Source organism: Aulostomus chinensis, chromosome 1 (genome assembly GCF_037954235.1).
Source record: "Aulostomus chinensis isolate RoL2024-O1b breed Wild chromosome 1, RoL_Achi_v1.0, whole genome shotgun sequence".
Classification (NCBI taxonomy): domain Eukaryota; kingdom Metazoa; phylum Chordata; class Actinopteri; order Syngnathiformes; family Aulostomidae; genus Aulostomus; species Aulostomus chinensis.
The window spans coordinates 63,217,827-63,229,523 of NC_141320.1; the positions used below are offsets into that span (position 1 = coordinate 63,217,827).

General features: G+C 44.5%; 2 protein-coding genes across 2 annotated transcripts; both read left to right on the top strand.

The window, feature by feature from the left end:
- Window positions 1-263: 263 nt before the first annotated feature.
- On the top strand, window positions 264-5,422 carry poglut1 (protein O-glucosyltransferase 1). The gene is made up of 11 exons (XM_086199764.1): window positions 264-422; window positions 936-1,026; window positions 1,160-1,303; window positions 1,385-1,520; window positions 1,654-1,775; window positions 2,109-2,168; window positions 2,325-2,424; window positions 2,566-2,624; window positions 2,796-2,963; window positions 3,644-3,700; window positions 3,790-5,422. Exons 1-11 carry the CDS (start codon window positions 353-355, stop codon window positions 3,944-3,946), a joined length of 1,164 nt encoding a protein of 387 aa, XP_086055890.1. The 5' UTR covers window positions 264-352; the 3' UTR covers window positions 3,947-5,422.
- A 304-nt stretch (window positions 5,423-5,726) lies between these two features.
- Window positions 5,727-11,557, top strand: timmdc1 (translocase of inner mitochondrial membrane domain containing 1). Its single transcript, XM_086199964.1, has 8 exons — window positions 5,727-5,931; window positions 7,371-7,711; window positions 8,348-8,513; window positions 8,782-8,870; window positions 9,187-9,254; window positions 9,677-9,755; window positions 10,853-10,963; window positions 11,050-11,557. The coding sequence occupies exons 2-8, from the start codon at window positions 7,392-7,394 to the stop codon at window positions 11,198-11,200; spliced, it is 984 nt and encodes a 327-aa protein (XP_086056090.1). The 5' UTR covers window positions 5,727-5,931; window positions 7,371-7,391; the 3' UTR covers window positions 11,201-11,557.
- Window positions 11,558-11,697: the final 140 nt, after the last annotated feature.

The following is an 11,697-nucleotide window of genomic DNA, read 5'->3' on the forward strand; positions in this document are numbered from 1 at the left end:
AGACAATCATTCATGAGGTAGCCATTCATGCCCTCAGGTTCATTTTAGAAATGAGAGCAGAGAAGCTTTGGGGATTTCATCAGCTAGGCTATTTAATTAGCCGTGTCATTTTCAAGGTATAAAGTGATGTGGAGAGTGTTTAAATGGTGCTTAACGCTATGAAACTAATGAAGTATTGATCCCAGCCTACTGAATTCTAGTTTAGGCCACAATATTTCTAACTTTACGGTAGCGCAACCCGTGAAGAACTCTATTTTTGTTGCGCGTATTACCGTGTGACTACGGTCAGACATTAACAACAGATCCCAGATAATCGTCGCGCTTCAGACAAAGCTGGAAGATTGAGGGAAAAATGGAGCGCTTGTATTTGTGGAGGTTTTTATTTCTTCTTCAAGCAAGCACATGCTGGGTTGGTGCTTCAGGTATCATTTTTAAAGAGATTTTTGGCCCTTTATCTTCTGGATGATAGTTACTGTTTTACTTTCCCGTTTTTGTCTGTGTGTAACTTTCAGTGTTGGAGTTGTGCATCACTTCACTAGCTAGCTAATAGCTCCGAGCTAATGTTAAGCTAGTTGCTGTGGTGTTGAGGTTTGAACGACTTTTGGTGAAAATGTTAGTAACCTAACAAATGGAAACCAATTAAAGATGTATTATTTAAGACTGGGTGTGCTTTTGGTAACAGGTCGGCTAAGGCTAGCTAGCATTACTGCTCCAAATGTAAATAACGTTTGTCAGCATTTAATTTCATTACCTAAATAGTATTTTAAAGCATTTGAACTCAACGTGGTTATAAACTCTACAACATGTAAAATGTTTTCTTGTGAGCTCGCAGGTTGCAACCTGTTGCTCATCGATGAGATAAAAATGGGACTGAACAAATATGGAAGATCTCCTTGGACATTATACTCTGTTTTTGTTTGTGTTTGTTTCTGCAGAGAAACGGTGGAAGAGGATAGGAGACACGATTGCTGATGCCGTTGAAGGGTTTACTCCATGCAACTCTGCCAACTGTAGCTGCCATCTAAGGTGTGTGTGTGTGTGTGTGTGTGTGTGTGTGAGGGAAGGTCATGGTGAAAGAACATTTGCAGATTTGCCTGCATCTGCCAGGCAGTGTTGCACCTGTGCAGGAACTCATTTTTTTTCACGATTTCTGCCTCAGTGTCCTACAGCATGACTTGCGTCCCTTTAAAGGCGGAATCTCTGAGGACTTCATGGCTTCAACGGTTCAAAGAGGGGTGGGCACCCACTACCAGATCATTGGACATAAACTGTACAGAGAGCACAACTGTATGTTCCCTGCCAGGTAAGAAGACGCTGTCCAGTAACACCAGCGAGCAAAGCAGACTGGTAAAACAAGTACTTTACAGTTGTTTCCTGTTTTCAGGTGCAGCGGGGTGGAGCACTTCATGCTGGAGGTGATTGACAGGTTACCTGATGTGGAGCTGGTTGTAAATGTCAGAGATTATCCTCAAGTCCCCACCTGGGTGCAGCCAACAATGCCCGTCTTCTCTTTCAGTAAGGTTAGCCTCCACACACGGGCCCACTTTACAGCACTCCTTGGTGCAAGATGCTAATGCTCTTGGTGTGTGTGTGTGTGTGTGTGTGTGTGTGTGTGTGTGTGTGTGTGTGTGTGTGTGTGAGTGATATGAGCAGACTTCAGACTACCGGGACATCATGTATCCTGCTTGGACATTTTGGGAGGGTGGTCCTGCTGTGTGGCCCATATACCCCACAGGACTGGGCAGATGGGATCTGATGAGAGACGATCTTAAGAAGTAAGATGTTTTAGTTGTTTTGTGAGTAGACAGAACAAAGGTGTGGTTACGCTCCTCTGTGTTTCATAATGATGTTTAAATCTGTCCAACAACAAAAAAAAAAACTCTTGAAGGTCATGAAAGTTTGAAGTTAATTTTTAATGTGAATACAGCCAGAAAAGTCTTGAAAGTCATGGAAATGTGCTTCACAAATATGGGAATATTGGTTTGTTTCTTATATGTAAACAGATGTTTACAAAAATGTATGAACAGTCTGTTTCTCAAAGATTTGGAAAAAGGTAAAAATAATGGAATTATATCAGTAAAACCCACTGATTGATGACGTTGTGACAGGTCTGCTGCTCAGTGGCCCTGGAAGAGGAAAGAGTCCAAGGGATTCTTCCGAGGCTCCAGGTGAATTCATCTTAAGATAAATATGATTGAATTATGTTTATTTTATTTAAAGTTACTTTAATGTGAATATCTTATGAGTAGTTTAAAAATAAATGAAGCAGTATCGTCTCTCTTGTCCAATCCCGTCTTGACTCATTGTCTGCATGTCTCTGATAGAACCAGTCCAGAACGTGACCCTCTGGTCCTCCTGTCAAGAGAAGCTCCGGAGCTGGTGGATGCAGAATACACAAAGAACCAGGCCTGGAAGTCTGAGAGGGTCAGGCTTCCTGCAGCCCAAACCGTCACACAACCCTTGTTTCCACTTTATTTCAGTGATTTTGATACGAACTGGAAGCTTTTCCATGATGTTTCTTATCCATGTTGAATATTTTCTGATCGTAACATCTGCATGTTACAGGATACACTCGGGAGACCACCAGCTAAAGAAATCCCACTGGTCGATCACTGCAAGTACAAGTAAGCTCTGTTTTCGTGAATGAAAAAGTTTTGAATGTATTCTTGTTTAAAGATGTGTCGCAGCAACATCCTGACATGGAGTTTTATTTATTTCCGCTGTCATCTGTCACACGTGTGTTTCTGTAAAGAAAATGCGACGGCTCTGGATAACAAACACTGCGCTCCTTGCAGATATTTATTCAACTTCCGTGGTGTGGCGGCGAGTTTCCGTCTCAAACATCTCTTCCTGTGTGGTTCTCTGGTGTTCCATGTGGGGGACGAGTGGCAGGAGTTTTTTTACCCTCAGCTCAAGCCTTGGGTCCACTACATCCCGGTCAAGCAGGATCTCTCTGATGTCAGGTAGTTTCCAGCTGTGTGGTGAATCTACATGAAGTTCAGGAGCTCGACCTCCAGAACTGAATCTGATAGAAAAGTTCAGAAGAGCTGTTGTAACAGATTCGACTCACCATTACACTCATTTTACTTTTTGTTGTGTTGTTTTGTTTTTTCTCCTTCCCATTTGACATCATGCATTGTGTAGCTTAAGATGCATCGTTGGCGGGCATTAATCAGCTTTGCTTCTGCCTTAGCCCATTTCAGTCAATTTGTGTATTGTTTGTTTGTTTGTTTTTTATTCTGCTGCTTTTAAATGTATGTACGATGGAAATAAAGTACCTATAACTATACATATGTATATTGGTGGACACGTTAACCACTGTATTTCCTTCATTGTTACACTCTACAAAGCAGATCTGCCAGTTTTGAGGCTGGAATATCAAAACCCCAAAATGGCAAATCCTCCTGTTATAAATGCTGGAGAACTATTAATGTCTTTGTTTGCTCCCGGGGGGAATATTTTAGGTCCCCATGAATAATAATGACAGTTGACATTTAAATTTAAAGAAATCCTGCTAGATAAACAAAACTGACTTGACTTCATGGCATTATTCACGCACCTGACTCCTTCATCTCGCCGTTTACAGTCCAAATGTGGAGGCCAAAGTTGAAGTGAATGAATATTTATGTCTCTGTTTCCCCAGGGAGCTGCTACAGTTCGCTAAAGAGAACGATGCCATTGCACAGGACATCGCCCGAAGGTATTTGATGATTACACATTGGAGGAGCCCTCCTGTAGCTCTCGCTCCACTCAGAGGTGCCGAGTCTCACGTCGTCTCCTTCCCTGCAGGGGTAAGGAGTTCATCCTGCAGCACCTACGGATGCAAGACGTTTCCTGCTACTGGGAGAGACTCCTCACGGAGTTTAGCCGGCTCCTCTCCTACAAGCCCAAACGAAAGAGCAACTACAACCAGATTGTCCACAGACCCAGCAGGACGGAGCTATGAGAGAGAGAGAGAGAGAGAGAGAGAGACAGCTGTAATGAAGGGAAACCCATGAATGTAACAACTGCACTACCACACGATTTCCTGCTCTAGAATACACACTTGTACTCCTGTGTCGCCAACTTCCACGACTGTTTCTGGACCTTCCCTGATGTTGTTCAGACCGATACACTGACGACATGACATCAATAATAATAATAATAATATCACGGTCGCTCGTATCGAAGCGGAGAACACCATCCAACTCGATTTGTCCTCGTTTTTAACAGGAAGCCAGCCAAGCAAACCCAAGGAATGCTGTCATGTTTGATTATGGGCAGCGTAGGATCGATACTCGATACTCTCCCATAAAACCAGTTAATGGTGCTGAGTTTACCGTCAGTTAACAGTAGTCATCATGTTGTTGTTACAGCAAAGATGCATGGAAAATAAATGGAAGTTTGGGTGGAGTTTTTGGCGTTAACCCCCCCCCCCCCCATGAGTTTTCATGAAACCGTTATCACATCTGGACAGGGTTTAGGAATAATTTTTAAATTTTTAAGATATTGTGAATCATAATTGTGGCCTTTAAAAAGGTACGAAAACTGTAGAGTCTGCAATTATGCGTTGAGTGCCTTCACCAGGCCACTGAGGCGTTCCATATCTTCTCACTTTTAAATGTTGAATTTGTATATTTGAACATTTTACTTGCTGTTTTTGGATGTGGCTCCCTGGCGAACCTCTCTGCTCTTCAGTAACATCTGCTGTCTCATCTGTAGATAATTACTTGAATTATTGCACCACAAAGTGTGTAAGACATGAACAGCTGCTCAAGTCACGATGATTATTGTCAGCATCTCTGGCGGGAGCTGATTCTTTTCAGGGTTTTTTTTGTTTGTCAGTTTGTTTTTTAAATCTCCATGCCAGGCATTAAGAATACGTGATGAAGCCTGCATAGATGTCAACTTTGTTACACCGCCCCCTACTGGACAACTGTAGTACCTTCAGGTGACTCACACTTTTCAATAATCAATCCTGGGACTTGAGGATTCACTGTTACAAACATGTCTGTCGCTGACTTCCAGTTAACATCTCATTCCATACAAAGTGCCAACAAAAAAAAGCAATATGTTCCAGAGAGATGAAAGATTGTGTCCATGGTTACAGCCGAATGTTGAATATGTTGTAATATTCTCATCGTACTGTAAATACTCGCTGATTTGTTGCGTTAACGTGATTCAGATTAGCTTGTCGAGTTGACCGGAAAGGCTGTGATCATGTGCCTGATCAGCACGGGACATCCAGGTTTGTGCAGCCATGTGATTTTTTTTTTTTTTTTATACAAATAAAAGTGTTAGGTCCAGAGGAGTTTTTCTACGCAGTAGGAGTACTAGTATGTTCAATGTTGTAACTTTCTCATCTGCTTCTCTTAGTAAATATTGGATATTGAATAGCACAGAAATGTTTTCCATTTAGAAATAAAAAAAAGAATTGTTTCTAGTTCGATGATTGCTCTTCTCTTACATGCAGTAATTGCCCTCCCTGAAAAATAATGTTGATTAATGACCGAATAATAAGTCACATAATCACAATTAGCAATTTGCTATTTAAAAATGTAGAAAGATAGAAACACGTGAAAAGAAGTAATATTTAGGAGCTAAAGAGCTGCAGAGGTAGAAATACTGCATTGAGTCTTTAATCCGTCGTCCTTAATGATCAGCAGCAGCAGCGATCATACGCAGTAATATTTCCTGCTCAACATCCGACATGCAGCCCTCCACCCACTAGGGGCGCTGTTACAGTTGTGTGCTACTTCTCAATGAGTGGACCGGCCGAGGTTAGAGGTCGCCTCACCGGTACGCCACCAGCCGAGGATTCTTGAAAGTCACTTGTTGGTCAACGCAGGGATAAAAAATAAAAATGTACATATAGTTGTATCACTGGAGATTAAAAAAAATTCCAGAAGTCATTTATTAACCAGGGCTTCTTTCAACCGGAACTTGCTGCTGGTAAGTGTTGAAAGACCCGCTAGCATGCTAACAGACAGCGAAGGTTCACGTTTTCTGACAAACTACATTGATTTTATTTCTTTTTTTGACGGTGGTAAAGAGACACTTACATGCATTTATTGAGCTATGACATTGTCACGTCTCTGAGAATTCATTTTCACGGGATAACCCAGTAGGCTAGGCTAAGCTAGCAGCGAGCGACGCAGCTGAACGACATAACGCTAATTCAGGGGACGGTGCCTGCGTCGCACGTCAGTTGTCGGGCCCTGGAAGGCTTGTTAGTGTCTTATGACGCTTTACACTATTTTCCATATAATTATAATGCATATTTTCACAAGGTTGTGTCAAAACTATCTACGTAGCTTGACTAGCAGGCTAAACCCTCTGCGTATTAACAGTATTATTATTATATTATTATTATAGCATATGGCGCATTAGCGTAGCAAGTGAATGTCCACATTTACGTCGCTGTGGAAAAGAAACGTTGGCGACTGAACAAATGCTCAACAGTTGCTTGACTAAAGGCGCCTTTAAATAAGTGTATTATTGTTGTTGTCTTTCATATTGATAGTGTAGATGAACAATTTGAACAATTTTCGAGTCTCCAATGGAACTAAATGAGCTGGCTGAACTCTATAATGTATTACTGTGTTATATTATTTCCGTAAGTAAAAAAAAAAAAAAACAACTAAATTTGAGCAAGTTTAACTTTCTCAATTGTAATGAGGAACAGTGCAGAGGAAAATGCAAAGCACAAGTGTATTCAAATTGAACTAAATGTGAGTTATTGCACTTTGTGCTCTGCGAGGGCGTCACCTCACGGGCCCGCAACGAGTTCCCATCCCGGAATGTCTTACGTGAGAATTTACTGGTGTGTCAGGATTTTCTCCTGTGACTTTTACCCTGGTATGAACACCAGTTGATGAATTCTCCCAGATAAGAGATTTATTAACCTTTCCAGGTGTATTTCCAGGCATTTTGATGACCAACCAAACAAGTTGGTGTGTTGAATTTAAAATATTTAACTGCTTGTGTGTGGTTGTGTGTTTGGAGAAAAAAAAATCAAACAATTTGGAGATATTGGGTTGGTAATAATATAATAAAATGTAGCTCTTATATATTTCGTGTATTGGCTGCTGGTTCAAGATTTTAGAGCACGATGTGCTGAGGTGCAGTCACCTTTGCCCCTCCAGTGGTCACCGTGGGCTGCTTGGTGGAGCTGTGGGGCCCAGTGATGAATTTGAAGTCCAGAAATAAATGAGTGCAGTGTGTCTCGATTGGGCTGCACTGTTTAACAGCTGCTGACTTGGACAGCGTCTCCAGCCTGTGCCAGCATTCCATCTGCCTGGAGGCTATTTGTTTTGAGGATGGAGCCTAAGTTGAAGCAGTGATTGCAGCGCCCCAACCCTCGGCTATGTGTCTCTGCCTCTCTGCTGCAGCCTAACGCCAGCTGAAGCGTAATGCATCCCGAGAAGCCCACAACAGGCGTTGTTGTGTGGAGGCGAAAGGCAGATTCAACCCCTCAGGGCACGTTGAGCACCGGCCTACTGCAGGGCCGCATCCAGAGCGCCTGGCCTGCTTCCTTCTGCTTCCTACTCCCCAGGGTCCATGCAGCTGATGTGGCTTCTGTCCAGCCTGCACAGATGCCCTCTCCCTCCTCTCCCTCCACCAGCTCTGCTCCTGCATCCATCCCCACGGCCAGTACCGTCGCAAGCTTCTTGGGCAAGCCAGAATTCCCTGACACAGGCTGGGACCGCATCAAGGACCTCTTTGACAGAGAGTTAGTCCTGTTTGTTGTTCACTTGTGACTCAGATATTTTCATCCCGTCAAATTCTCTCTCCTTAATCGCTGCGATTTTTGAAAACAATAGTTAGCCCCCCCCCCCCAGCAAAAACGCTTAATTTCATCCTGAAGAAGAAAACTGGCCATTTCGGAAGATTCATTACATAGATGATTACATCAAAAGATACATAATATAATTTCATACTACATTTTTAAAATGTTTAATATGATGAATTAAGTGTTAAATAAATATTTGTTTGTATTTCCACATTAAAGGCACATTAATTAGTTCTGCTTGTTGTCTTGATCTGTTTTTCCTCTCATTGGTGGTAGAAAACACCGGAGCTCCCTCAAGTGGCCCAGAGGTGTCCTGCAGAGATTCAGATTTTTAAAAACAGTATTTTTTTGCAGTAAACCATTAACAGTGTCTGAATGTGCCTCGAGCCATTAAGAATAAAAATACTTCATTAATCCCACACAGGGGAAGTTAAAGTCGTTTCAGCAGCATTTACAGAGGGAGGAAGAAAGGATGATATAAATTAAAAGACAGAAAATATTCATGAAATAAGAAACAAACAAAAACTGGAATGAGTATTAACATTTAAATTGACTTGGCTTTGTCCCAACCTTTAGTGTGTCACAGACTTACCCAGAGGAGGTGAGCAACGTGGTGAAGAGCGGTTTTACTGGGGCGCTGGTAGGATTGGTCTACGGAGGCCTGCCAGCCGCTCGCCACGCCAGGGAGCAGTATATCCAAATGAGCCAGGCAGAGGTCTACTCTGGCCGTGTGGATGCAGTGGTGAGTGAAATCTGTTGAGTGTGTGTGTGTGTGTGTGTGTGTGTCTGGCTTTTAAGATGGTAAACCATGCAGTAAAGATTAAGGGTCATTTATAAGCAGAGACTTGTTTTTACAATTACGCTGTCCTCTTGGTGTGTGATTTGCTTCCAATATAAAATGGCGGCACCACAGGAAATAAAATATAACCCTAAAACTCTTAGTATTCCAGCACACGTGTAATGGGCTGCAGCGTCCGCGTGACCGTGTGTGTCTTGTGTGTCTGAACCAGCGCTCGGCCCATAACGCGGCGATCCGAGGCTTTGTGAGGTATGGCATGAGATGGAGTTGGAGGGTGGCTGTGTTTGTCACCTTGTTCAAGTAAGTAAAACGACCGTGATACCATTCAGTCACATTAGATGCTGGTTTACTGATGTTTGAACTGAACCGACAAAGGAATATGAATGAAACTGTACAGCAGAAAGTTGAGAGGAAGTGTAGCGTCGGTTCTACGGAAAAAGGTGAGTGATGTTTGTATCTAACCGTCATGGAAACGTCCGTTTCTGAAGGGCAGAAGTCCTGTCTGCTTGATTTACTGCTTGATTTACTCAAATCAAGCAGAAATGACCAAATTTAGTGGTGAAGCTCGGCTCTTGTGCCTCATGTGTGTGTTTATGTGTTTTTTTTCCCTCTCCAGCTCGGTCAGCACAGGCCTGTCTGTGTACCGTGACAAGTATTCCCTCAGCCATTATGCAGCTGCTGGAGGTGAGTCACTGATCAACAAGGCTCACGCAGGTCGTCTCTCCCGCTGTTGCTCTGTGCTTTCTGCTCCGGTCTGATGAGGAAAATTACAGGAACATCTATCTTAGTTCACCTGATGAGCTGCATTCAGTTTCTGAGCCATGTCAGTGGCTACTTTGGTTTGTTTTTTTGGAACTGGTGAATTCTAACCTTGACTGTGAGAGAAGCTTGTGACCCACACTTTGATGGCGGTGCACGTGGGACACACTGTGATGGAGTCCTGTCCTGAGCTACCCTGCTAACAGACACACACCCATGGTCACATGGCAGCGTCTGACTCAGGACCTTCCCCTCCATTTTTAGTCCCTCATTCCTGGTCTGCTCTCAAGATAACAAATGTCAGTACCTATCAATTTATGTGTGTGTGTCTGTGTGTGTGTGTGTAGCTGTGACCAGCGGTCTTTTCCGACTGAACCTGGGCCTGAGAGGTCTGGTGGCGGGGTCCATCATCGGAGGGGTTCTGGGGTAAGGAGGTCGCTGTCCTTTCACATCACTGACAACTGAACTCTGCGACATTGATGAAAGCTACCGCGCGTTAACACACATGTGTATCCACTCATGCTTGTGTGCATGTTCACATGCGTGTGCTCGAGAGCAAAGGGCACTCTGGCAGCCAGCTGCGCCCCTCCCAGCAACCCGCTGTCGCACAGCTGAACCCCAGCCCCCACCTCCATCTCCAGCTCCAGCTCTGTGCTGGCTGCCAGAGGGACTCATGTGCACTGCAGAGGGCCAGGGTTTGCGTACTAGAGCAAGGGGGCCGGCAAAGGCAGCAGCTGCCCCTTTCCACTTACACCATCTCTCTTACTCCGGCGTCATCTCCACCTTCCATGTTCTAATTTGTCTCCTCTTCCTCCTCCCTGCGCTCTGGGCTGCAAGTAGCCAGAGTGAAGTCTTGACGTCGGTGTGATAGTGTGAGGTGTTTCTCATGTGTGGCGGACTGGAGGGGTTGGTGAGGATCGTCTCTGATTGGCTCAGCCCTTCTCTGCTCTGCTGCTGGCTCTACGCGAGCACGGCGGCAGCCTCCTCTTCCTCCCCCTTATCACTGTCTGCCTGAGTGACCAGCCACCTGGAACCCTCGATGTGAGCAAACCGCCCCGTCCCTGCCTGTGCCAGGTGCAGCCGGGGCAGAAACGAAGGCAGGCAACTAATCGGAAAGCACATCACGCTCCAGATCTCGTCCCAGAATTGTCCTCTTGTCACCTTGACCAGGCACGTGCTGCAGGGTAGGGACATCAGACGGGACAGGATATCAAAACAGAGGTGTACATTAACAGCCTGGAAGGTTTTATGCGTTTCAAGGAGCTGCCTTGGCGCTCCATGCGCGTGATGGCTTGTTCTTTATGAGAGAATGTCATCGCAGCTTTTGGGAGTATAAACCTGATTTCTCGGGTCAGCAGCGGTTCCACATGGTCTTGTTTTGATTTAGCTTCCACTTAGCAGATGTTTGTGTGTTGCAGCACTGGAATCAAACGTCTGGTCAAACAATACAAGTGTTCAATGTTTCTGTATCGAGCGATTTACCAGGTTTGAACTGCTTTTAACTGTATTATTGATCTTCTCAGGATTCCTACTGGTGCTTTAATCATCAGCATGCACTCCCTAGCAGGAGAGACCCAGAGAGAGAGGAGGCGGCGAGAGCGCAGGGAGCTTTATGAGCTCAAACTCGCAGAATGGTGAGTTTAGAGTCCCACATCTGGAGTATGACACGCCAGCCGCTGTGAAAACGCTAACATGGTGCCTCTCCTTTCCAATCCATGAGGACGGCGCGGCTGCAGCTGACGGATGAGCTGATTGGAGAACTTCACGTCAGCTCTCAGCCAGAGGAAACCAGTCGGGACATGCAGAGAATCCAGGAGCTGCTCAGTTTACCAAAGAATGAGGGTGTAGCTCAGGACTCCAGCAGCCAGTAGCTGCAGTACGCCGGCTTTCTGTAGGACACTGAAGGTGGGACTTGAACACAACACTGAGGGGGAAATGCGACGCCACATATTTCCTCTTCACTGAACAGAAACCTCATGTCACAGGTTAAAGACACAAACTTGCGTAAAGGAAGGAGTCCGCTCAGTCGATGCTGGTGTCACGCTCGGTGTGTAGGGACGGCAGCATGCTCGCTGTCATGGCAACCGTCATACTATGGTTCTTGTACCGTTTTTTTTTTTTTTTTGACTCCCCCCTCAGTCGTTCACATAAGTTCTTATCAGACTGATGGAGAATGTGAAGAAGCACAGAAGTTATTTTCAATCAATAAAAAGTCAACTCCAAAGGTGCTCAGAGGATTGAAAGAAGTGGTGTTTGTTTCTAAAGAAACTTATCAGGGACGCTCATCGCTCCCTCTGGCCTCCAGCAAATCTCCAACTCCCTTTCTTGGAGAAACTGCCTTCATGACAGTGTTATCAGTAGTGTGTCT

Bases quoted from the DNA above. Each gene is read 5' to 3' on its own strand.
- poglut1 (XM_086199764.1), top strand. From the start codon at position 353: ATGGAGCGCTTGTATTTGTGGAGGTTTTTATTTCTTCTTCAAGCAAGC. The intron at 2,425-2,565 runs GTCAGGCTTCCT...TGCATGTTACAG, and splicing joins AGGCCTGGAAGTCTGAGAGG to GATACACTCGGGAGACCACC. The intron at 2,625-2,795 runs GTAAGCTCTGTT...CGCTCCTTGCAG, and splicing joins GTCGATCACTGCAAGTACAA to ATATTTATTCAACTTCCGTG.
- timmdc1 (XM_086199964.1), top strand. From the start codon at position 7,392: ATGCATCCCGAGAAGCCCACAACAGGCGTTGTTGTGTGGAGGCGAAAG. The intron at 8,514-8,781 runs GTGAGTGAAATC...TGTCTGAACCAG, and splicing joins CTGGCCGTGTGGATGCAGTG to CGCTCGGCCCATAACGCGGC. The intron at 9,756-10,852 runs GTAAGGAGGTCG...TGATCTTCTCAG, and splicing joins ATCATCGGAGGGGTTCTGGG to GATTCCTACTGGTGCTTTAA.